The following is a 23,980-nucleotide window of genomic DNA, read 5'->3' as shown; positions in this document are numbered from 1 at the left end:
CAATAAGATAACTCTCTACCAGAGACCAAATGACATAGAAATTAACACATATAGGTCACCGTACGACCTTCAACAATGAGCAAAACCAGTACCGCATAGGAAGCTATAGAAGGCCCCGAAATGACAAATGTAAAACTATTCAAACAAGAAAACTAACGGCCTGATTTATGTACAAATCAATAAACAAAAAACAAATATGATATATACAGCAACAAACAACAACCACTAAATTACAGGCTCCTGACTTGGGACAGACAAATACAAAAATGGTTTAAAATGTTTTCAGGCAACCAACCCTCCTCTAACCTTGGACAGTGGTATTACACAACATAAGAACAAACTATGAAAATCAATTGAAAAGGGCTTAACTCGTCAGATCGATACAAAGCACAACAAAAACCAAATAAAAATACAGACACAAAGTACACATAGTCTGTTGATGCCATTTTCATTTTCCTCTGTTTTTGTCTATTCTGTATAATTGAAGTTCATTCAACTGCCTTAAGTGTCCAAGAAATTATCAAAACAAAAATATTCAGATAACTAATTTTCAAAAGCAGGTATGTGGTCCTTAACTTTTGACCCAATTTATTTAACTGTAATCTGTAGTATGAATAATCCTTCTTAATTACACAATTTTTCTATTGGCAAAAAATCTGTTTAGACCATGACACCTCTTACTACCAAATAAGTATATTTTTCTTCTCTTTTTCAGTTGTCTTAAAAATAACTGCTTTATTTTATTTGATAGGTGGTGTTCAACTTGGAATTAATTCCAAAGGAGAAAGATTAAAGCACTGGTTTGATACATTGAAGTCTACAGATCAGAAATTTGAGAGATGGCATACATTATCTGCTGAGCTGATACCAGAGGTTTAGAATATACATATAACATTTAATGTTGTGTGAGTGTTGTATTAACTCATCTTCGTGTGTACATAGAATTAGTTATCCCCGATGTTTGTTCAATAAGCATTAACTTCATGATATGTGAGTGCAGAAGTGATTTAATACTGATCAATTGTTTTCTGTCATTTGGTGTGTTTATTACCTTTAGAATATAGCAAAGTACTCTCGACCAATGAAATTGTAGGATTGGATGCCTCTTAATTGTGAAGAATGAATGTAAATCATGTTCTTAGTAAGGGATTATCCTATTATTTGGGTCTATTTACAGTTCAAAACAAAGAGTTTCTATAAATGAGTTAAAACTGCCCGAAGCACATTTATCAGATTGAAAGGATTTATCACACAGTGATTGAAACTGACTAAAAGTTGAATTGTGAAACAAACAAAAATCTCAAAATAAGTTGAAGTTTACTGGTGCAGTAAAATTGGTACCGTGAATTTTATTTTGAAAATATTAATAACTTCAAATTACTATAAAATTAAACAATACCAAAGCAATGCAAAAAAAAAAAGAAAAAAATCTTTCAGATAAAAAATAACCTAAATCTTTGTCTTTCCAAAACTTTGATTTCTTGATAAGCGGTTGGGGAGAATAGTTATTTCCAATACATGTATTCCGATAAAAAAAAACAGAAATTTAATTTTGAACATATTAAAAACTTTTAAGGGTATTATTTTTGAACATTTCCCTGACATAATGAAACAGTATTTGATGTAAAAAGCCGGACCAAATTATTGGCTGTGAAATAAAATTTAGTTGTAACTCAAATGTATTAATTGATTTAAACTGTAAATAAAAAAAGGATAATTCCTCACTGAAATATTACATGATTTACATTCATACTCACAATCAAGAAACATACAATTCCTACCTTTTCTTTCTACTGTTGTGTCATCTAATATCTATAACGCATTTTTTTTTTAAATATTTCTCAAATGATAAGAAAGTCCTCACATCACTAAAACTAATCCATAAATGACATACCGAAAAAGGAAGTCATGCATCAATTATAAACATTGCACTGACAATGAAACTAATTCTTGAATAGATCATTTGAGCCTTGAGCACTTTACAATATTCTAAGTTTGTAAGAGAATGATAATCCCTTACTTCATGATAAGTACTCGCTAACGCTCGTACTTATTCATGAAGAAAGGGATTATCATTCTCTTACATATACTTAAATTTTGAAAGCCTTTACTTTAGAAATCTTTTCGGTCAATTGATTGGTACTACCTTTTGCTATATTTGAGCTCAACTGGCCCACAGGGCTAGATGAGCTATTGTCATCACTTGGCGTCCTTCGTCGTCGTCGTTAATTTTTTTCAAAGATCTTCTCTTAAAATACTGAACCAATTTCAACCAACCTTGGGGTGAATGATCCTTATTATATGTAGTATAAAGTTTGTGTATTTTATTCTGGACAGTCAACAAACATGGCCATCATGGCTCAAAATAGAACAAAGGAATAAAATGCAGTTTTCTCAAAAACTAAAGCAGTAAGAGCAAAACTGACAAAGGTAAAAATAATTAGCAATATCTATTTGTTACCAAATTTTCAAACAAATCGGACAACACAATTTGGAGTTATTGACCCTGCAATAATAATTATTTTTTATTAAATTTCACAGTTTTTGGTTCTTATTTTGAAGACTATTAAAGATTAAGAGGAATTTTAAACAGCAAAAATTTTCAGCAAAGTAAGAACTTATTTGTCAATTGATCCCTTGACGGAGTTGTTGCCCTTGAAAAACTATTTTTATTCAGAAACTACGATATATAGACGGAAACTTTGAATGGTAAAAAAGTTAAGCAAAGTAAGATCTGCAAAGATTTAGGTCAACATGACTAAAATTGTCAATTCAACCCTTAAAGGAGTTATAACCCTTGAAAGACAATTTTTTTTTCATTTTTTTTTAAATTTTGCGGAAACTATGATTGATAGAGAGAAACTTCAATTAACCCCTTATATTAAAGAGTTCTTGCCCTTAATAGATGATTTTTACCTTTTTTTTTTTAGTTTTTTGCAGAAACTATAATAGAGAGAAACTTTAAATAGCATGTTTATACACACATTAATATATATTTAACAGCAAAATAATCATTGCTGCAAAATCTACACAAAAAATCCAGGTGAGCGACTCAGGCTCTTGTTTTAATTAGCTCACCTGTCCCAAAGCGCCAAGTAAGTTTTCTCATCACTTCGCGTCCGTCGCCCGTTGTCTGTCGTCGTCATTATCTTTTACAAAAATCTTCTCCTCTGAAATTACTGGGCCAAATTTAACCAAACTTGACCACAATCATCTTTAGGGTATCTTATTTAAAAAAATGTGTCTGATGACCCCGCCTGGCAATCAACATGGCCGACTTGGCTAAAAATAAAACATAAGAATAAAATGCAAGTTTTGTCTATTATCTTGTTAACTCTATAAATAGAGAAAACCTGACATGACAGAAATGTTCAAGTTGATGACATCTACCTATTGTCCATTTACATATAAACTGTCGGACGACTTCTGATAGGAGTTATTGTCCTTAAATGACGAACTTAATCATTTTTTTTTTTCATTTTTTATCTTATAATCTTGAAAACTGTTATAGATGTAGAGAACCTTTAGATGAAAAAAATTATCAGCAAGACAATTAAGATCTACAAGTAAGTCAAACATAGTCCCAAAAAAAATTGCATTTTTGCCTTATATCTTAGATACTATAATAGATAGAGAGAATTTTTAAATAGCAAAAATATTAGCAAGGTACCCCTTATTGTAGTAATTGCACTTTACTGACCATGTGCGGTCGTATATTGGTATGACGTCGGCGTCTTCGTCGTCGTTGACCGAAGATACATTGGTTTTTCGCACAATAATTTTAGTTTAAGTTAATGAATCTCTTTGAAATTTTACCATAAGGTTCAATACCACAAAAGGAAGGTTGGGATTGATTTTGGGGGTTATGGTACCAACAGTTAAGGAATTAGAAGCCAAAAAGGGACCAAAAATAAGCATTTTTGTAACTTCCAGACAATAACTTGTGTGTTAGTGTATGGATCTCTCTGACATTGTACCACAAGGTTCCATATCACAAAAGGAATGCTGGGATTGATTTTGGGGGTAATTGCCTCAAAATTTTAGGAATTAGGGGCAAAAAAAGGGGCAAAAAACAAGCATTTTTCTAGTTTCATGACAATAACTTGTATGTAAGTGTATGGACCTTTCTGAAATTGTACTACAAGGTTCCATATCACAAAGGGAAAGCTGGAATTGAGTTTGGGGGTAATTGCCCAAAACGTTTAGGAATAAGGGGCCAAAAATAAGCATTTTTCTAGTTTCCAGACAATAACTTGTGTTCAAGTGTATGGATCTCTCTGAAATTGTACTGCAAGGTACCATACCACAAAGGGAAGGCTGGGATTGATTTTGGGGGTAATTGCCTCAAAATTTTAGGAATTAGGGGCCAAAAAGGGGCAAAAAACAAACATTTTTCTAGTTTCAGGACAATAACTTGTGTTAGTGTATGGATCTTTATGAAATTGTACTACAAGGTTCCATATCACAAAGGGAAAGCTGTTTTTGAGTTTGGGGGTAATTGCCTTAAACGTTTAGGAATAAGGGGCTAAAAATAAGCATTTTTCTAGTTTCCAGACAATAACTTGTGTTCAAGTGTATGGATCTCTCTGAAATTGTACTGCAAGGTACCATACAACAAAGGGAAGGCTGGGATTGATTTTGGGGGTAATTGCCTCAAAATTTTAGGAATTAGGGGCAAAAAAGGGGCAAAAAAGAAGCATTTTTCTAGTTTCAGGACAATAACTTGTGTGTAAGTGTATGGATCTTTATGAAATTGTACTACAAGGTTTCATATCACAAAGGGAAAGCTGGGTTTTGAGTTTGGGGGTAATTGCCCTAAACGTTTAGGAATTTGGGGCCAAAAAGGGGCCAAAAAACAAGCATTTTTACAGTTTCCAGACAGTAACTTGTGTTCAAGTGTATGGATCTCTCTAAAATTGTACTTCAAGGTACCATACCACAAAGGGAAGGCTGGGATTGAGTTTGGGGTAGATGAATCATAAGGGGGTTTAAAAAATTAGGGGAGGGATTTTTTTTTCCTTTTTTTCCTTTTTTTTGATTTTAAAATTTTCCATTATAAGTTGGTTATTTTTGATATATATATAAAAGCAAATAATAATAATATGGTTTGATTTCATCAAAAATTGAAATATTGGGGTTCTTTGATATGCTGAATCTAACCGTGTATTTAGATTCTTAATTTTTGGTCCCGTTTTCAAATTGGTCTACATTAAGGTCCAAAGGGTCCACAATTAAACTTAGTTTGATTTTAACAAAAATTGAATTCTTGGAGTTCATAATAAATCATAAGATTGTTGACCAAGTTTCTTGGCAATAGGATATATATTATAGACAATATGACCATTTTTATATTCAACTTTGCATGTTAAATTTTGACGTTAAAATTGAAGAATTTCCACTATCAACATTTGGGACTTTAAAAATTTAAATATTGCAACAAATTACTTTTTAGATGCCCTAATTTTTCATATAACATGTATTTAAAGCAATAGAATACTCATTTGATGTATCAGATTTATTACAATTTTTCAAAAGTCAAATTTATATGAGCCTGTGCCTGAAAATAGAGTTTTTTTTTCAAATGAAGGGGGGGCCTTAAATGAAGATGTAATATTTTCCAACAATTTAAAAATTTGTGAAGTTTTTTTGTTATAAATGATCCTTCCATATGTATTTAATGTACTTTAAATGGAAAGAAAAATTACAAATAGCATATCATATGAGTATAAAATGACCTTAGGCAAAGTAAGAATGAAAATAATTTAGGGTCAATTTAGGCCATAGCACATATTTACATTTAAAAATGCATACTGAAGCTAAAGGATACAGAAATTTGTTTCTTTTTTCTCATTTCTGTGCTCAAGTGACATGATACAAGAAGTCTGAGTACAAAAGGACTCTTCCATTCAACTTTTTTTGCAGACAGTATGGTCTGATACAAAGTTTTTTCACTTCCAGTGAAAAACTTGCATGTAATTTTAGTCTCAACAGGCATATATTTGAACCACTTACTATCCTACAGGAGAAAAGAAAGACAGTATGTGAAATGAAACCGATACAAAAGACATTGCAAAGTGCTTTTAATACAAATTTAGTGAAATCTTTATGATGAACTTCAACTTTTATGTACAAAGCTCCTCACATTTTGCTTGCTTCAAACAGGGCGTTAGACGAGGACCATTCATACAACACATTTTGCACATTTTTTCTGTGATAATCTACTTTTCTCTAGATTCAGAGTTCACAAATGAATAATACAACTTGAGAAAAGCCTAGGAACACAAATATTGACACATGAAAACCTGATAGAAAGTCAGAATGCCTAAATATGGAAAAGGCTTTGAAATGCTCGTTTTGACCATGTACTGCCAAAATGGGACATTTTTGCAGAATTTCTTTCAAATAAAAGTTTAAATCCTTTACTTTCATGCAGTTTGACAAATTGACACCATTAAATCATTCAGGGAAGTTGCCAAAGTACAGATTCTATATTTACTGACTTCATCTCTTGCTACTCTTAGGCCAAAGAACACAGTTATTTCGTAGTGCATTTCTTTTAGACAATACATGTACTATTCAAAATTTATTTCCGGGTGATAATTTGAGTAAGTCTCCACTACATCATTTGAAATTGGTAATGTTTTAGGGACTACTAAAGACAGATCAAGTCCCTGAATTTGATGTTATTCACTTTTTTCTTTCGAGAGTTATGCCTTCTGATATAGCTGAAAAAGGAAAACATTTGGTTTACTTGAACAATCTTCCACCAAATCAAATCTGTTTAATTTGGTATTATGGACCACTAACTACTGATCTTTACTGATCAAATAATGTTCTGGACATAAATTCCATTGCAATTGCATTAAGTTTTCCAACATAAAATGTCTGTTTAAATCAAGCTATTAAGAATTCAGTTTGATTATAATCAGATATTTCACTCTGCGTGAAAGTTTGCTTGTCTATCTGGGTGGATAAGCTTTAACTAAAATAAATAATTAATGATGTAATCAGGTAGCGAAAAATTTCAGCTGGAAAAATTTTGATCTTTTATGAAGATAGACTTTAACTGGTTGGAAAAGTCTTTGAGGTGATTTTTGAGAACAGTTAAATAAGAATTGTGATAAGAAAATTTTACAAAAATTGAATCAGATGAGATCAAATGAATAACAATGATCAGCAGGTCAAATTCTATCTACTGCAAATTTTTAGAAAAATAGGACAACTCATTTTGGATTTATTGCCCCTTCAATGTCAATTTTAAGTATATTTCAAAGTCATTGGCTTATGTTTCAAAAACCAAAGCAGTTAGAGTAAATCTGACATCGAGTGAATAGGTCTATCTCCTGAGAAATGTAATTTTTGCAAATTTTGCTGTTTTTGGTTATTATCTTGATAATTATAACAGATAGCAAGTAATTTTAAACAGCTAAAAATTACCAGAACAATAAGATTTACAAATGAATCAACCTGGACAAATTGTCAATTGACCCTTTATAGGAGTTATTGCCCTTGGAAGACTAATTTTACTATTTTTTTATTTTTTGTAAAAACTATAATAGATTGAGAGAAATGATGTAATGTAACAGTATTCAGCAAAATAAGATCTACAAATAGGTCAGCATGTAAGATTGTCAGTTGACCCCTTATAGGAGTTATTACCCTTGGAAGACTAATTTTACTCATTTTTAGCTCAATTTGGGCCAAATGAGCTTTTCTCATCACTTGGCGTCCGTCGTCGTCGTTAACTTTTACAAAAATCTTCTCCTCTGAAACTACTGGGCCAAAGGAGAAGGTCCGGTAAGGGCTGATTTTGGCCTAAAATTTGAAGTAAATCTGATGAAAGATTTTTGACTTATTTTAAACACTCAAGTGTCTACTTCAGTCGATTCAATTAGTTAGTGTTAAAAATTTATGTATTTTATGTATTATCATTAGATACAACATATATTTAAATATTAAGACTGAACACAAGTGCAGTAACTTCCATTTTAGACAAAAAACATCTTAAAATTAGCACAAATGCTTAAATTGTGACGATTTCAGTATTTTTGCATGCAATAATGATGCTAGTACCTGATGCATGTCCATTGTATTGTCAAAAACAGCCCATATTTATGTAACAAAAGTATTCTACATTCCAATAATTAGCTTAAAGTGACATTTTTAACTACTTAGTAAAAATGATATATTTTGGGGCCAAAAAGGGGTCTTACCCGGCGTACTCTTTTAACCAAACTTGGCCAAAATTATCATTTGGGTATTTAGTTTATAAAATGTGTTCGATAAACCCGCCTGCCAACCAAGATGGCCGACATGGCTAAAAATAGAACATTGGTAAAATGCAAGTTTTGTCTATTATTTTGAAAACCGTTATAAAAGAGAAAATCTGTCTGAAGCAAAAATGTTCAGAATGTTGAGCTCTACCAATTGTCCATATACATCAAAACTGTTAGACAACTTCTTATAGGATTTATTGCCCTTAAATGACAAATTTTACCATTTTTTTTTTCATTTTTGCTTACTATCTTGAAAACCATGATACATGTAGATATAGAGAAACTTTAAATTGCAAAAATGATCAGCAAGACAAGTTCTACAAATAAGTCTAACATGGTCGAAATCGTCAGTCGACTCCTTATTAGAGTTATTGCCCTTTGATGACGATTTTTGCCAATTTTTGAGTTTTTGCCTTATATCTTAAAAATTATAATAGATAGATAGAAACTTAAATAAGCAAAAATGATCAACAAGACAAGATCTACAATTAAGACAATATGAAGGAAATCGTCTGACAACTCCTTATTGGAGTTATTGCCCTTTAATGACGATTTTTACCATTTTTTTTGTGTTTTGCCTTATATGATAAAAATTATAATAGATAAATAGACACTTTAAATCACAAAAATGCTCATCAAGGCAAGATACGTTTTAATATTGTATTTATATTGTGTCATAGATCAAACTTGTTCGTTCAGTGTATGTTTACTTGTTTTTGTTTAAATGTCTTTTTGATCGAGTTAAGCCATTTCAATTGATATTTTATAGTGTGTCTTTTTATGTTGTAATGCTACACTACTGTCTCAGGTTAGGGTGAAGGTTGACATTTTTATGCATCTGTCCTAAGTCAGGAGCCTGTTGTTCAGTGGTTGTCGTTTTTGGTGTGGTTCATAGGTGTTTCTCGTTTTTTATATAGATTAGACCGTTGGTTTTCCTGTTTGAACTGTTTTACACTAGTCATTTTGGGGCCCTTTATAGCTTGCTGTTCGCCGTGAGCCAAGGCTCCGTGTTGAAGCCGTACTTTGATCTATAATTGTTAACTTTATATACATTGTGACTTTGATGGAGAGTTGTCTCATTGGCACTCATACCACATCTTCTTATTTATAAAATCTACTAACAAGTCAAATTTTGCCAAAATAGTTAGTAGACTGTCACTCTTTATAGGAGTGATTGCCCTTGTGTTTTGAGCAAAAACTAAAGAAGATAGAGAGAAACTAAACAGACTAAATGATCAGTAATACAAGATCAACAAAACAGAGAATTTTGTAATGAATTCTATTCTCGTCTACAATGTTGGAGAGTGTCCTTTGTTAAATATGCATATAGACCAAGGTGAGCTACACAGGCTCTTTAGAGCCTCTAGTTTAAAATATTTTGCTAAAACTGTAATGGATGAAGGGAAATTGTGAACAGCAAAATAAGATCTTCAAATAAGTCAACTTAACCGAAATTGTCAATTGACTGCTTACAGGATTTATTGCCTTTGAAAGATGGTTTTTATCAATTTTTTGCTGAAAAAACATTACTGAAATTGTCAACTGACTCTGTTTAGGAATTATTGCTCTTGAAAGATGATTTTTATATTTGTGCAGTTTTTTCACAAACTAAAGTAGATAGTGAGAAACAGTAAAAGCAAAACTGTTCAGCACAATAAGATCTACAAATCCGTCATCATGGTAGAAACTGTCAACAGACTCCTTATAGAAGTTATTTCCCCTGAACTTAAGTGATGATTTTTATTAATTTTTTATCAATTTTTTGTCAAAAAGCAAACATGATCAGCAAAAAACGACCTGCAAGTAAGTCAACATAGCCAAATTGTTACACTAGTAATAGAATGTATTGCCTTTAAACTGATTGCAATAAAAGAAAAGAAAGAAATATCAAAATGGCATATTTTCTTCCCAGGTGAGCAATTCGTTCTCTATGGAGCCTCTTGTTATATTTTTCTAATTTTCATGCTATTTTCACATTTCTAGATCAGTGTGAGAAAAATATTTCTCAGCCAATGGATGGTAGAAATTCAATCATGACGTTAAATTTTCTTGATTTCGTCTGAATTTCCTATTGTGACGTATAAAAAAAGGCGACCATGCCTGATGACGTCACATATAAAGAACACAACTTTCTGCAAATCTTTGAAAAGGAAGGATAAACTTTGTTTAGATATCGTCTAAAAATCTAAAAATCATTAGAGAAACAGATTCTGCAACTATATCTCGTGTATTACGATATTTTTCTTCTCTCAACAGTTAAATTTTAAATATTTAAAGCTCGGCAAGCCTCGCGTTTTAAATTTTAAAATTTAACTGTCTCAAGTGGAGAAATATCGTAACACACTTGATGCAGTGGTGGGTGGAATCTATATTTCTCTATTTATCGGGTGATGAAAAAATTATATTTTGTTTTCAAATGGAAATGATTGATATATTATACTGTGCAGTATAGTTTGAATTTGACTTTGGTCTTTCGAGAGTTATGCCCACTGATAAAGCTAAATATAGCCTTATAATTTTTATATGATTTGAATATACTTGAATCGGATTGGTCCGTTAGATTTTTCCCTTGGTTTACACCTCGATAGACCATGTTGCCGCAACTACTTTCATAACCTTTACTGTGATCTATTCGTGCGCTGTACACATGCATGGGATCCAGGGGTTCCAAGCAAATTGAGATTGAAAAAGAGATTGAAAAACAAATACATGAATGTTATTTCTATTCTAATGCATACAAAAAAATTGCATCAATGCTTGGAAACTGATGTTACGCACGGTATTCAGTTTAGTAATGACGTCGCTTTGCTTTAATTTTGACCGACCTGTACCAAACGTCAGAAATTTGTCTTTTTACACATTTATAAAATTTAGATGACTGATTATATATTTTGGCATATAAAACTGTTTTCTTTATAATCTTAACTTATTTAATGCATATAGGTCACATTTTTGTCACTGTCCAAGACTGTCAATTAATTCAGAATGCGTATCCTCTAGCATGGTCAATATTCCGTCATCACACGTATCTAAGTCTAAGCACTGGTGTCGCGTGGAAACAGCCGGTACGAAATCCGTTTTGTGCTTCAAGAGTTAAATTTTATCTACTCGCCTTCAACTGTTAATTGTTCAAACTACAGTTCGCGATTTATTCCAGTGCCTTTAAGAAAATGAGCACCCCTTTATCTATACTATCTACATCTGAAATATGTGTCTTTCCGGAAGCTTACAATAACAAATAATCCTCGTTCGGGTCATCGACAGCAACAGCAACTATATATCCACTTTTAACTAGATCTAAACTTTCAATTTCATCCTCAGATTTTGGAAAGAAAACTACCAATTGGAATTGTTCATTTTGAATTATGAAATGATTTACAGTCCTTGAAATGCCATGAATGAGTATTTTTCACGTGCGTCTCTTTGTCGTGTGCGTGGAAATGACTGTATATGTAAAAAAAAAAAAAAAAAAAAAAAACACTCGTACTAGCAGAGACAATTGTGTCTCTTTCTCTAATTCTTTGGCAATTTAATATTTTCTGGACCCATTGTATAAAAAAAGTTTAATCAAACTGTGTGGTTGTCGTTGATCTCAGAAGACGATTGGCTGAGTTTGAGGGTCATAACCTTTATCAGCTCACTGGATGAATCGAAAAGGACTACATGTAACAGGTGTTAGAGAAATTGACAACTTTATGGAATGTGTAAGGCGCTCGAATGGGATTTTCGTTTAATATCAAAAATTTGAAATTTATTTGAAAATCATTAGAAAAACAGATTCTTACATAGTTACTCGTGGATTATTGGATTTATCCAATCTCGATAGTTAAATTATCAATTAAAATTTAAATTTAAATTACACCGAGGCTCGGACTTTAAAATTCAATAATTTAACTATCTCGATTAGATAAATCCGATAATCCACTGGTACCAATGTAAGAATCTATATGTAACTAGGCCGGTTCCGGCAACAAAAGCTTCTGGTTTCTTAAAGCATATGCGACATACAATTATCCGAAAATTTCGGGTAATTTACGCAATATTTTACGCGTAAATTAACACATGAACATCTTATGTTTATTTCAAGAGAATCGTGCTTGGCAATATTTCAACCAAATTTCACGCACCAAAGCACAATTTTTTTGCATAAAAATTTAATAACCTTTTCCATGATATTATTTAAGGAATGACTGTAATATTTTTTCTGTCTATGAAGAAATAACATCAAAAATGTGGTGCACACTGAATAACCCGCGTAGCAGGTTATTTTAAAGTGTGCACCACATTTTTTATGTTATTTCGAATAGACAGAAAAAAATATTACAGTCATTTCTTATAATTTAATTTTAAATTCCATTTTAAACCGGAGTAAACTATGAAAAAACGTTGACGACGTCACGGTCACATGACAAAATTATGTCTATGAGCTGATAGACAAAACAACGTCAGCCAATCAGAAGACGTGTTACATCCAAAATTAAATTATTTAAGGAATGACTGTAATATTCTTTCTGTCTATGAAGAAATAACATCAAAAATGTGGTGCACACTGAATAACCCGCGTAGCAGGTTATTTTAAAGTGTGCACCACATGTTTTATGTTATTTCGAATAGACAGAAAAAATATTACAGTCATTTCTTATAATTTAATTCTAAATTCCATTTTAAACCTGAGTAAACCATGAAAAAACGTTGATGACGTCACGGTCACATGACAAAATTATGTCTATGAGCTGATAAACAAAACAAAACAACGTCAGCCAATCAGAAGACGCGTTACATCCAAAATTTAATTTATCCGACATTTTCTTACACGTTTCAACACCTCTAAGATTAGCACATGGTTTATAAAACTCTGATTGAAGTCAAATTTTCATGTTGAATTATTACTTTTTAAAAGATTTTTATCAAAAATCATCTCCCAAATTAATATCATTACGCAGAACGTGTCATATCATGCCAAAAACATATACATGCGAAACTTTCAGTCAATGGAAATGAAATTATAATTATTACGTTACATTGACGTTCCGTGCAAAAACGTTCAATTTGAATGTGGTAACATTTTGGGGAGACACGGACAACTTGATGGAAATTGATGAATAATTGAGCGTTTCCTTAACATTGAAGGCTTTAATGAAACTTTACCATTTCGGCAATAGCATTTGTTTGTATCTATAGTTCATTTGTCTATCACACATTTGAACTACCCTAAATATTCATGGAACTGAAAAACGTGAACAATGGCTCTTTTGTAACATTTAAGGGAGACACGTAAAATGTTGAAAAAAATTGAAATGATATGTTTAATATGAATATTTGACCGTAAAATCTAATAAGTTCACATTTAAATGCTGAGGCGACAGACCTTTTTTTAAATATATATGAAAAAAATACAATTTCGCACTGCTTGATGTCATTTTTGTGTACTCAAATCTTACAGCTTTACAGAATTTCGAAAATGGCCTCTAGACTTCGAACTGGCAGTACCGATTATCAGGTTGTCTGCATATTGATATTGTAAAATATCAGCTGCGAGTCACAATATAAAGCTTTTTGTTGAGTGAGCGCAACGAGTTCAAAAAGGCTTCATATTGTGTCGGAGCAGCTGATTTTTTACAATATCAATATGCAGACAACCAGATAGTCGATTTATTGGGTTGCATTTGCGTATTTTGCACGATAGAAACAAGTATTATCTTTGTTTCACCAGCAAACCGGAAAATGGCTTGATACGTCGGTTCATTCATTATGACGTCGATGATATGTCCGGGTCAAAGTTATTAAGGCCAGGTCAACGTATTTGACGTCACAAAGCCGTGATATGCAATTTTATTTAGAGCTGAGCAGAGTAATACAGACAGTGGGGTGACCGATAATACTATTGATCGTGACCGTTTAACATCATGATTACGATCATATTATTTCCCACTTGTACAAATATTATCGATATCCATTCAGCATTTGTTTTGATTTTGATGGTTGGTTTTTGTTGTTACGTCTTACACGGCAAAATCGGCTTAATGAACACGGAATCATCGCTTTATTATATGATAAAACATAACACTAAATTCGTTAAAATCAGATTTTATTTTATTTCGATTCAAATGATGAATCAAGACAGTGAACTATTTGATAATACGTAGAAATTATGCATCAAGGAAGGGTCAAATGAAAATTCTAATATGACGTTCTTCAAACGCTTTGAGTACACACCCGTGGTAAAATATGAATATATTGATATGTCAGCTGATAGTCAAAGTTATGGATTGTTTGGGCTGTTCCAATCTTACTCCCACGTCGTTTGCTTTTTATGAATGAATTACCCGAGGTCGGACGGTGTAAATGACGTCAATGAACGATGACGTAAGAAATAAGCATTCTACGGGAAAATGCACGAATTTGAAACTGAAAGTCGTCAAAACATGAAAACATAAACAAACAATGATAAGAATTTGTTGAACGCCCATTTTCTTAATTGAAATTAAGATAATCAATCAGCTTCGTCCAAACCTGTCTTAGTATGTTATTGTAAATCATTTAAGCATGTCACTTATTCAGTTTGCTTCGTATTTTACGTCAATATTAATAGTGTGATCAATTACGGGAACAGCAAACATTCCCTTCACCTAGAGCGCTTCGAAACAAAAGAATTGCTATCTTTGTCCTAATAAAATAGAATTATATACCTATATGGAGTTATTTTGTTCAGAACGATAGGTCATTCTTTCGAAGAATCAACCCAGACGATACCATGTTTCAATGAAATATGCTCCAAGGCATAAAATAATGACCTGTGTGAGGTCATTATTTTCCTTGATAAAAATGCAAACTATAATTTACTGCAAAATTATATTCGGCTGCTAGTTTTTTGTTGCCGATTTGGGAATTTATTTTTAAAAGTTCAATCTATGATAGGTGTAAAAAAAATCGTCATTGCCCGCATTTTAATTTTAGAAACAAATAATGTGAAATTTGTTAATTTATCGCTACAATAAAGAGACATTATCATATCTGTGAGATGAACTTTAATGTAAATCTTTCATAAAACTTTAAAATAAAGCCAGATTTAACATATTTGTGTGTAAGATTTTGAAAATCTTATTGATTCACACCGAATAGGTTGATTGATTGTTGGTTGCTTAACGTCCAGTGGCAAATATTTCATGCATGTTCAGGACGATACACACTGAAAAGGAAATCATACTGTGACCTACATGTATTGATATTCGTTTTCGTTTAACATGTACATGTACCACGATTTCGTGCTCCCTTCGTGTCAGTTTTTAACTTTTTTCTATTAATTTTATGTATACCTTTTACTCTATCAAATGATCAACTAATAAAATATTCTTATATTCTATCGAATAACATTCACGTACCTGACAATGGGGTCGGGTGGGGGTGGTGGGTGGGGGGGGGGGGGGAGGGTATATAATTATATCCTGATTATCTGTTAAAAAATGTATTGCTATCTAAAAGAAAATCATTCTGAATATTTCATTCGATTCAATTAAAATTGTTGAAAAAATAATCACTTTTCCGCGAAAGAAATGTCATTACAAATAGAAAAAAAACATAGCACCCCCCTCCTTTTCCATAATCTAAGTTGGTACAATAAATTACTTACAAAGTGCCTTGTATGTCTTTTCATACACCGTTATCGGATGGTAACAATTCATTTGTGTCTTACTTCATGCAGTTACAGTAATATTTTTATTGTGTATGGATAATAATTTCTAAGGTTTATATCTAGATTAATTTGTGAGTTTTATTTCACTTTTTAAATGAGCCGTAGGGCGTATTAAAACCTGAAAGCATTACAAAGGAATATCCCACTTTAGTGTGGTCGGTAAAATAGGACGCTAAATTTTGCAAATCTTTATAAAAATAATATTTTTTGACGGTATATAAGTCATATAATGCATATTTTAAGGTTTTTCTTGTCGTAGAACACACCTCAGGGTGTCAGGATTGCCTAATTGATCAATCCTTACACCCCTCGGTGTGTTCTACGACAAGAAAAACCTTATAATATGCGTTATCTATAACATAATTCATGGCATTGGGGGCTTGCATTTATATTGATTTTACCACGGGTTAGGGTTATGCTGATATTTTACCCCTCGCTATCGCTCGTGGTAAAATGTTTTGCATAAAGGGCCAACCCGTGGTAAAATCAATATAAATTCAAGCCCCTATGAATTATTTCTTAAATAGACCGAATACCGTGCGTAACGTCTGTATAAAATAAGAATAAAATAAAATTCAGCTTCTTTATACCATCAAATTCACAATGGACATGTCGAAACTAAGGAGTTAGCCGCTATATTAACTTTCTGACATCAATCAATGTTCCACCAATGCAATTTAAGCTAAATCGAAATAACACCTACATCAAAAACTTCCTTTTAATGAGATATTATCCGAATTTGAAGCGTATATGTGAGGGTCGCAATGGGGGTACCTTCATGACGGAATAACGGTAAAAAAATCTTGCCAAATGACGTTAACGGTTTTTTTGGTGCATGACGATAAAAATCAAAGTACTGAAGTACTGTCTACTCGGATGACCTCAAGATCTGTCGGTTAAAGGAAGTCTGGAATAAATGATAGGGATTTTAATCTTGCTGCAATACTGACTGTACTCTTGTGATAATTCACTCATATGCATCATCTGACTATCATTATAATCTGGATCGCTGCTTTTTATCATATCAATATATGTATAACAGTGGTGTAGCAGATCATCTTTATAACCTGATAGGCAAATGTTCATTCATTCTAATGATAGTGTATTGTATGAGGATAGCAGGCACCCTCTTGAAATAATTCGCATTTTTCTGGAGTTGTGAAGGCAACTATATTTTTATACTTTATCAGCTAAATGTTTTAATCTTCTGCATATTTTAGTACTCAATATACATGATATAAATGTCTGTACTATGTAAGTTATTTGGAAAAATGGTGTTTGTTTAAATGCGTTGATCTACTATGTATGTTCATTTTTAGGTTTTTTTATCATCCAGTCATTTGGACATTTACCTATTATGGTCCAATATTCAAAAATATAAATATTTGTCTAGATTCAGCATATCAAAGAACCCCAATAATTCAGTTTTTGATGAAATCAAACAAAGTTTAATTTTAGACCCTTTGGACTTCAATGTGGACCGATTTGATAACGGGTCTCAAAAATAAAACAATCTATATACACTGTTAAGATTCGGCATATCAAAGACCCCAATAATTCAAAACTTTGAATTTAAACACCAGTATAATTGGTCAAGAAATAAGCAATTTATACAATGTATTAGAAAAGTATTGTTTTTGGTCCCTTTTTTCCTTAACAGTAAGGGCCATAACGCCCAAAATTATTCCAAACCTTTCTCTTTTGGTATGGAACTTTGTGAACTTTATATGCAAATAGTTTACGCTGTCACTGGATTATAATCCCTATGACTCGCATTTGCATGCAAGACGAAAAGCTAAGTCTTCAAATTATAACACAAATCAATATTTAACATTGGGAATAAATTTTGAAAAGCAAAGCATAAATTAGATATCAAATTTTGTGGATATTTTAGCCTCAAAAAAAGTTTCTCAAAATTTGTTGATTTTTTAGCTCACCTGGCCCGAAGGGCCAAGTGAGCTGTTCTCATCACTTGGCGTCCGTCGTCCGTCGTCCGTCGTCGTCCGTCGTCGGCGTTAACTTTTTACATTTTGAACTTCTTCTAGAGAACCACTGAATGGAATGAAACCAAACCTGGCATGAATGTTCCTTATGAGGTGCTGACCAAGTGTTGTTACTTTGTAGCGGATCCATTATCCAAGATGGCCGCCAGCGGGGGACTTAGTTTAACATAGGACCCTATGGGAAATACATACAAATGTCTTCTTTTAGAGAACCACTGAATGGAATGAAACCAAACATGGTATGAATGTTCCTTATGAGGTGCTGACCGAGTGTTGTTACTTTGAAGCTGATCCATAATCCAAGATGGCCGCCAGCGGGGGACTTAGTTTAACATGGGACCCTATGGGAAATACATACAAATGTCTTCTTTTAGAGAACCACTGAATGGAATGAAACCAAACATGGCATGAATGTTCCTTATGAGGTGCTGACCAAGTGTTGTTACTATGAAGCCGATCCATAATCCAAGATGGCCGCCAGCAGGGGACTTAGTTTAACATTGGACCCTATGGGAAATACAAACAAATGTCTTCTTTTAGAGAACCACTGAATGGAATGAAACCAAACATGGCATGAATATTTCTTATGAGGTGCTGACCGAGTGTTGTTACTTTGAAGCCGATCCATAATCCAAGATGGCCGTCAGCAGGGGACTTAGTTTAACATGGGACCCTATGAGAAATACATACAAATGTCTTCTTTTAGAGAACCACTGAATGGAATGAAACCAAACATGGCAAGAATGTTCCTTTTAAGGTGCTGACCAAGTGTTGTTACTTTGAAGCTGATCCTTCATCCATGATGGCTGCCAGATGGGGACAATGTTTAACAAAGGACCCTATGGACAATACATACAAATGTCTTCTTTTAGAGAACCACATACTGAATGGATTGAAACCAAACATGGCATGAATGTTCCTTATGAGGTGCTGACTAAGTTTTGTTACTTTGAAGCTGATCCTTCATCCATGATGGCCGCCAATGGGGGGACTTCCTTTAACATAAGACCCTATGGGAAATACATACAAATGCTTCTTCTAGAGGTGCACTGAATGGAATGAAACCAAAACATGGCATAAATGTTTCTTATGAGGTGCTGATTAAGTGTTGCTACTTTGATGCTGATTTACTGTTCAAGATGGCCACCAGGATTTTTTATTAAATTACAGGACCAATATTAAACCAAATTTGGCCTCACTCATTATTAGGGTATCTGTTATGATTTTACTCTATTTTCTAATATTTTTCATTTAGCAATCTCAAAAAAAATCTCTTAATGCTGACTTGTGAATATGCAAGTTTTACCCACTTAGAGTACACTGGTATTTGTACATTTGGCAGAGCTAAATGTAAAATATGATAATTCAATATAAAACTTTATTTCAAAATATTTAAAAGTATTCATTCTTACAAATCATACTAAAATTGAAGGTGCTTTTAAGGATCACACTGACTTTATTTTATAGTGGACACAAGTAAATTTATTTACAACTTTTATACAGCTTGCCATATTGTATAATTAAAACACCTGTCCATTTTTGAAGTAATCTGAGACCATTTTACCCTCTGGATGTCTGTTGGAGATTTTGTTATTGGGTTGCTGTCTCATTGACAAATACCCACATCTCTTTTTATTTATACATATGAAAAATTTTGTATTTACATGTAATAAGTGTTACTGAAACTCCGATTTTTTAAAGCATGATTACATATTTATGTTTATAAATATAATAAATCTATTATGAAATTTTTACTCTATATATATAGTAACAATATTGAAATTTCAAATGATTAAACTAATGAGCCGTTGGCTGTAGTCCCAATATAAAATTCAATAAAAAAAATTCCCATAAATTAAGGCCCAAAATGTACATGTACATAAATTTTGAAAATTTCTGTCAAAATGTGTAAACAAATATAATATCCCATTTTAATAGTTTTATTCAAAATTACCTCAGGAAATAGTTTCTGGTATTTTCTTCTCTCATTTTCAGGTACAAGTCTAGGTGGAATGTCAGACCTTATTAATAGTGCAATGCCTAAGAAATAAGAGAACCGATCTAATTTTCTAGTATGAGACCCGGGCCCTGGCACTTCAAATATTGGTAGACCATTTCTGAAAGACAATTCAACAATAAACATTGATTTCAAAAATTCAGATAATATTAATAAAGTGTGAGGTCATTAAATAGTTCTTTAATCCAAACAAATTTTAGATCTAAGGAAGTTAAATAATAACTTTACAGTAACACTTTTCAGACCTGCCAACTTTCACGTTTCATGGGAAGTTCCCCCATGAGAGGTGTTGACCTACATTTTCATAAATGTTTACTGAGTCATAAAAAGTTATAGGAATCGAATTTACGTACTTAAAGAGTAACTCTTGGTTCGATTGGTTTTTGTCGAGCCTGCGACTTTTATCGCAAAAGCGAGACATAGCGATCCTACATTCCGTCGGCGTCGTCGTCGTCATCGTCGTCGTCGGCGGCGTCCACAAATATTCACTCTGTGGTTAAAGTTTTTCAAATTTTAATAACTTTCTTAAACTATCCTAGATTTCTACCAAACTTGGACAGAAGTTTGTTTATAATCATAAAATAGTATCCAGAAGAAAATGTTGTAAAAGAAAAAATCCTGTTTATCCGTATTTCACTCATATAAGGACTTAGTTTTTCTGCCAGTTAACATAACATTCACTCTGTGGTTAAAGTTTTTCAAATTTTAATAACTTTCTAAAACTATCCTGGATTTGTACCGCACTTGGACAGAAGCTTGTTTGTGATCATAAGATAGTATTCATTAGTAAACTTTGTTTAAAAAAAAATCCTGTTTATCCGTATTTTACTTATGAATGGACTTAGTTTTTCTGCCAGTTAACATTACATTCACTCTGTGATTAAAGTTTTCAAAATTTTAATAACTTTCTTAAACTATCCTAGATTTGTACCAAACTTGGACAGAAGTTTGTTTATAATCATAAAATAGTATCCAGAAGAAAATGTTGTAAAAAAAAAAATCCTGTTTATCCGTATTTCACTCATATATGGACTTAGTTTTTCTGCCAGTTAACATAACATTCACTCTGTGGTTAAAGTTTTTCAAATTTTAATAACTTTCTAAAACTATCCTGGATTTGTACCGCACTTGGACAGAAGCTTGTTTGTGATCATAAGATAGTATTCATAAGTAAATTTTGTTAAAAAAAAATCTTGTTTGTCCGTATTTTACTTTTAAATGGACTTAGTTTTTCTACCAGTTAAAATTACATTCACTCTGTGATTAAAGCTTTCAAAATTTTAATAACTTTCTTAAACTATCCTGGATTTGTACCAAACTTGGACAGAAGCTTGTTTATGATCAAAAGCTAGTATGTTGAAGAAAATGTTGTAAAAAAAAAAATCCTGTTTATCCGTATATTACTTATAAATGGACTTAGTTTTATTCCAGTTAACATTACGTGCAGTCTGCAGTTAAAGTTTTTAAAATATTTATTAGATTCATAAACCTTCTTGGATTTTTACCAAACTTGAACAGAACTTCTTACAATCAAAAGATAGTATCTAGAGGAAAATTTTTAATATTTTTTTCCCCATTTTTGTTGAGCCTGCGACTAACAGCAAAAGTAGGCGAGACACTGGGTTCCGCGGAACCCTTACGAATTTTTTTTAATAGACAAGCAACTTAGATAAATATAAATATCATTCATTTGACATATATATATATATATATACACGTCTAAATTGAAAACAACGATCAAACCTATGATTGCGTTGGATAAAAACCGCAATTTTTATATGTGTGCATGCAAAACAAATTTCTTAGTAGAGGGGTCTAAATACAGCACAAACAACATTTTCCAAAAGACAAAAAAAATGTTTATTTTAACAAAACGCATTTGACTAACAGGTCGAGCAACTGATGTTCTTAAACCCTGCTGACTGCCATAGGCGATTGCCAAATAAACGCATCACAAGATGTAACAAAATGGATCTTAAAAATTATTAATTTAATACCAAACAGAATATATATATATATATATTTGTTAACTGAATATTTATGAAATATTTGCAACTGGACATCTCAGTATAAGTTTATATATATACTGAGATGTCCAGTTGCAAATATTTCATAAATATTCAGTTAACAAATTTCAAATAAATCTAATAGTTAGGCATATGCATGTAAAATTGTTTTACAAAGATATAAACTGGCACAGGAAAATGTTTACATATATCATGCATGTTGGGTAGGGGCACACATTTTGCCTTGCAATGGGCAAACTACAGACCCTTAAATAAAGTGTTAAAAGGATATTTTTAACTTGCCGAGATACTTTTTCCAAACACAAGGCATTTATCGTCCCAACTGTACATGCCCCTTTTTGAATGTCCTTTTTCTTCTTATTTTTTTGGGGGGTGGGTGGGAGGTCCTTCCATGACAGAGAAACTATGACCAATTTCTAAACACCAGGGTATTCTCGTTATGGACATGTTTTGAGGTTCACTGCCTCTAAAATGCTATTTTGTACGACCTTTTGAGTCCCCCTGGCAAAGGAGTTTTTGTTCCCCTCGAGTTTCTCACCATAAAAACACAAATAAAACAACTTGTACAAAATCTATCTTCGAACAAAATACTTTATTTTTATCTTCAATACCGACAACAAACGAGCAACAGTTTTATTTTTCACTTAAACAGCTTTCTAAGTTGCTTTTATCAATTTATGTAGCTTGCGAGTTTGACACAAAAACGAGGGATCAGCGGCCATTTCAAAAGCCTGTCCATCTCTGGGCGATTAAGTGTCGTCCTTTAAATTTATACCAAATGATTCGGGTGATGATCTTACCGTCGATTTTTGTAACTTGAAATTACATCAGTCACCTGTACCATGGCTTTCTTTGATGCAGTACCATCTTCTAAGCGGTGAAGATGAACAAATAAGCGTAACTGTGCAATTTTCTGTGCAAATAATTTTATTCGATCTCCTCTCAATTCCTTCCAATCCTGTAACCTTTGATTGCTGCTAATGCTGATACGTCATCAAGTGAGAAATCCAATCGCGTGCATGCATTATGGTATGTAACCTTTGACCGCGGCCTGAAGCTGCCACGTCATCAAGTGAGAAATCCAATCGCATGCAGTATGGCCTGGAACCATTGACTGCCGAAACTGACACGTCATCAAGTAAGACAAATCCAATCGCGTGCGTGCATTATGGTCTGTAACCTTTGACCGCGGCCTGAAGCTGCCACGTCATCAAGTGAGAAATCCAATGGCGTGCATTATGGCCTGTAACAATTGACTGCCGAAACTAACACGTCATCAAGTAAGACATTCATCCGCGTGCATTATAGGTATATAACCAATTAGACTATTTTCAAATCAAGAATAACCAGTGTACACATAATTTAATGATTTTTTTACTGATATATATTTCTCACGACAAAACATGTTAATATTACAAATAAATGTTCTTAAACAAATATTTTCGTGAAATTTCATTGATAATATTAATGTATATATGAAGCGATAAAGAATACAAATTTGCACTTGATAATGTCAGCGCAATTATACGTATGTATACGCAGTAATGCTGGCTTAAAAGCACACTCAGAATTTGGCGATAACATTACTACGTATGACCTCTCAAGGTCATCCTAGTAAAAATCGACTGATTTTGACGAATCACGTTAAATTCTTTCCAAAAATAACGGTAACGGATAATTTTTTGAGTACTCTGACGAATCACGATAAGGATATTTTGACGAACCACGATAAAAAAAAATTTGGATATTGTAAGGGACTGCTAAAACATAGATTTAGGTTGATTTTGACTTCTTGCGTTATTTCGTGGTATTTTCTAATAGATTTTTATATGCCCATCATTAGTGGAGTATTATTGTATACCAATGTCTGCCCACACTTTGTTTGATCAATCAAATTCCCTTTAACCAAGGATTATTAAATCCGTGCTTTAGCCAATTCTTTTATAATTTTAACACAACATTAG

The 23,980-nt window shown here is 32.6% G+C and overlaps 1 protein-coding gene across 5 annotated transcripts in view; it reads left to right on the top strand.

The window, feature by feature from the left end:
* LOC127712432 (rabphilin-3A-like) overlaps positions 1 to 23,980 on the top strand; it is a 362,038-nt gene that overhangs the window by 322,025 nt on the left and 16,033 nt on the right. For 4 of the 5 annotated variants that reach the window (XM_052218873.1, XM_052218870.1, XM_052218871.1 and 1 more), the window contains one exon: positions 752 to 873. In XM_052218873.1, coding sequence (XP_052074833.1) covers positions 752 to 873 — 122 coding nt within the window. Of the gene's footprint in view, positions 1 to 751; positions 906 to 23,980 lie in introns of all 5 variants that reach the window. The other variant, XM_052218874.1, reaches the window with a different exon arrangement.

This window comes from Mytilus californianus, unplaced genomic scaffold (genome assembly GCF_021869535.1).
Source record: "Mytilus californianus isolate M0D057914Y unplaced genomic scaffold, xbMytCali1.0.p SCAF_8, whole genome shotgun sequence".
Lineage (NCBI taxonomy): Eukaryota > Metazoa > Mollusca > Bivalvia > Mytilida > Mytilidae > Mytilus > Mytilus californianus.
This window is presented reverse-complemented; position numbering and strand designations above follow the sequence as displayed.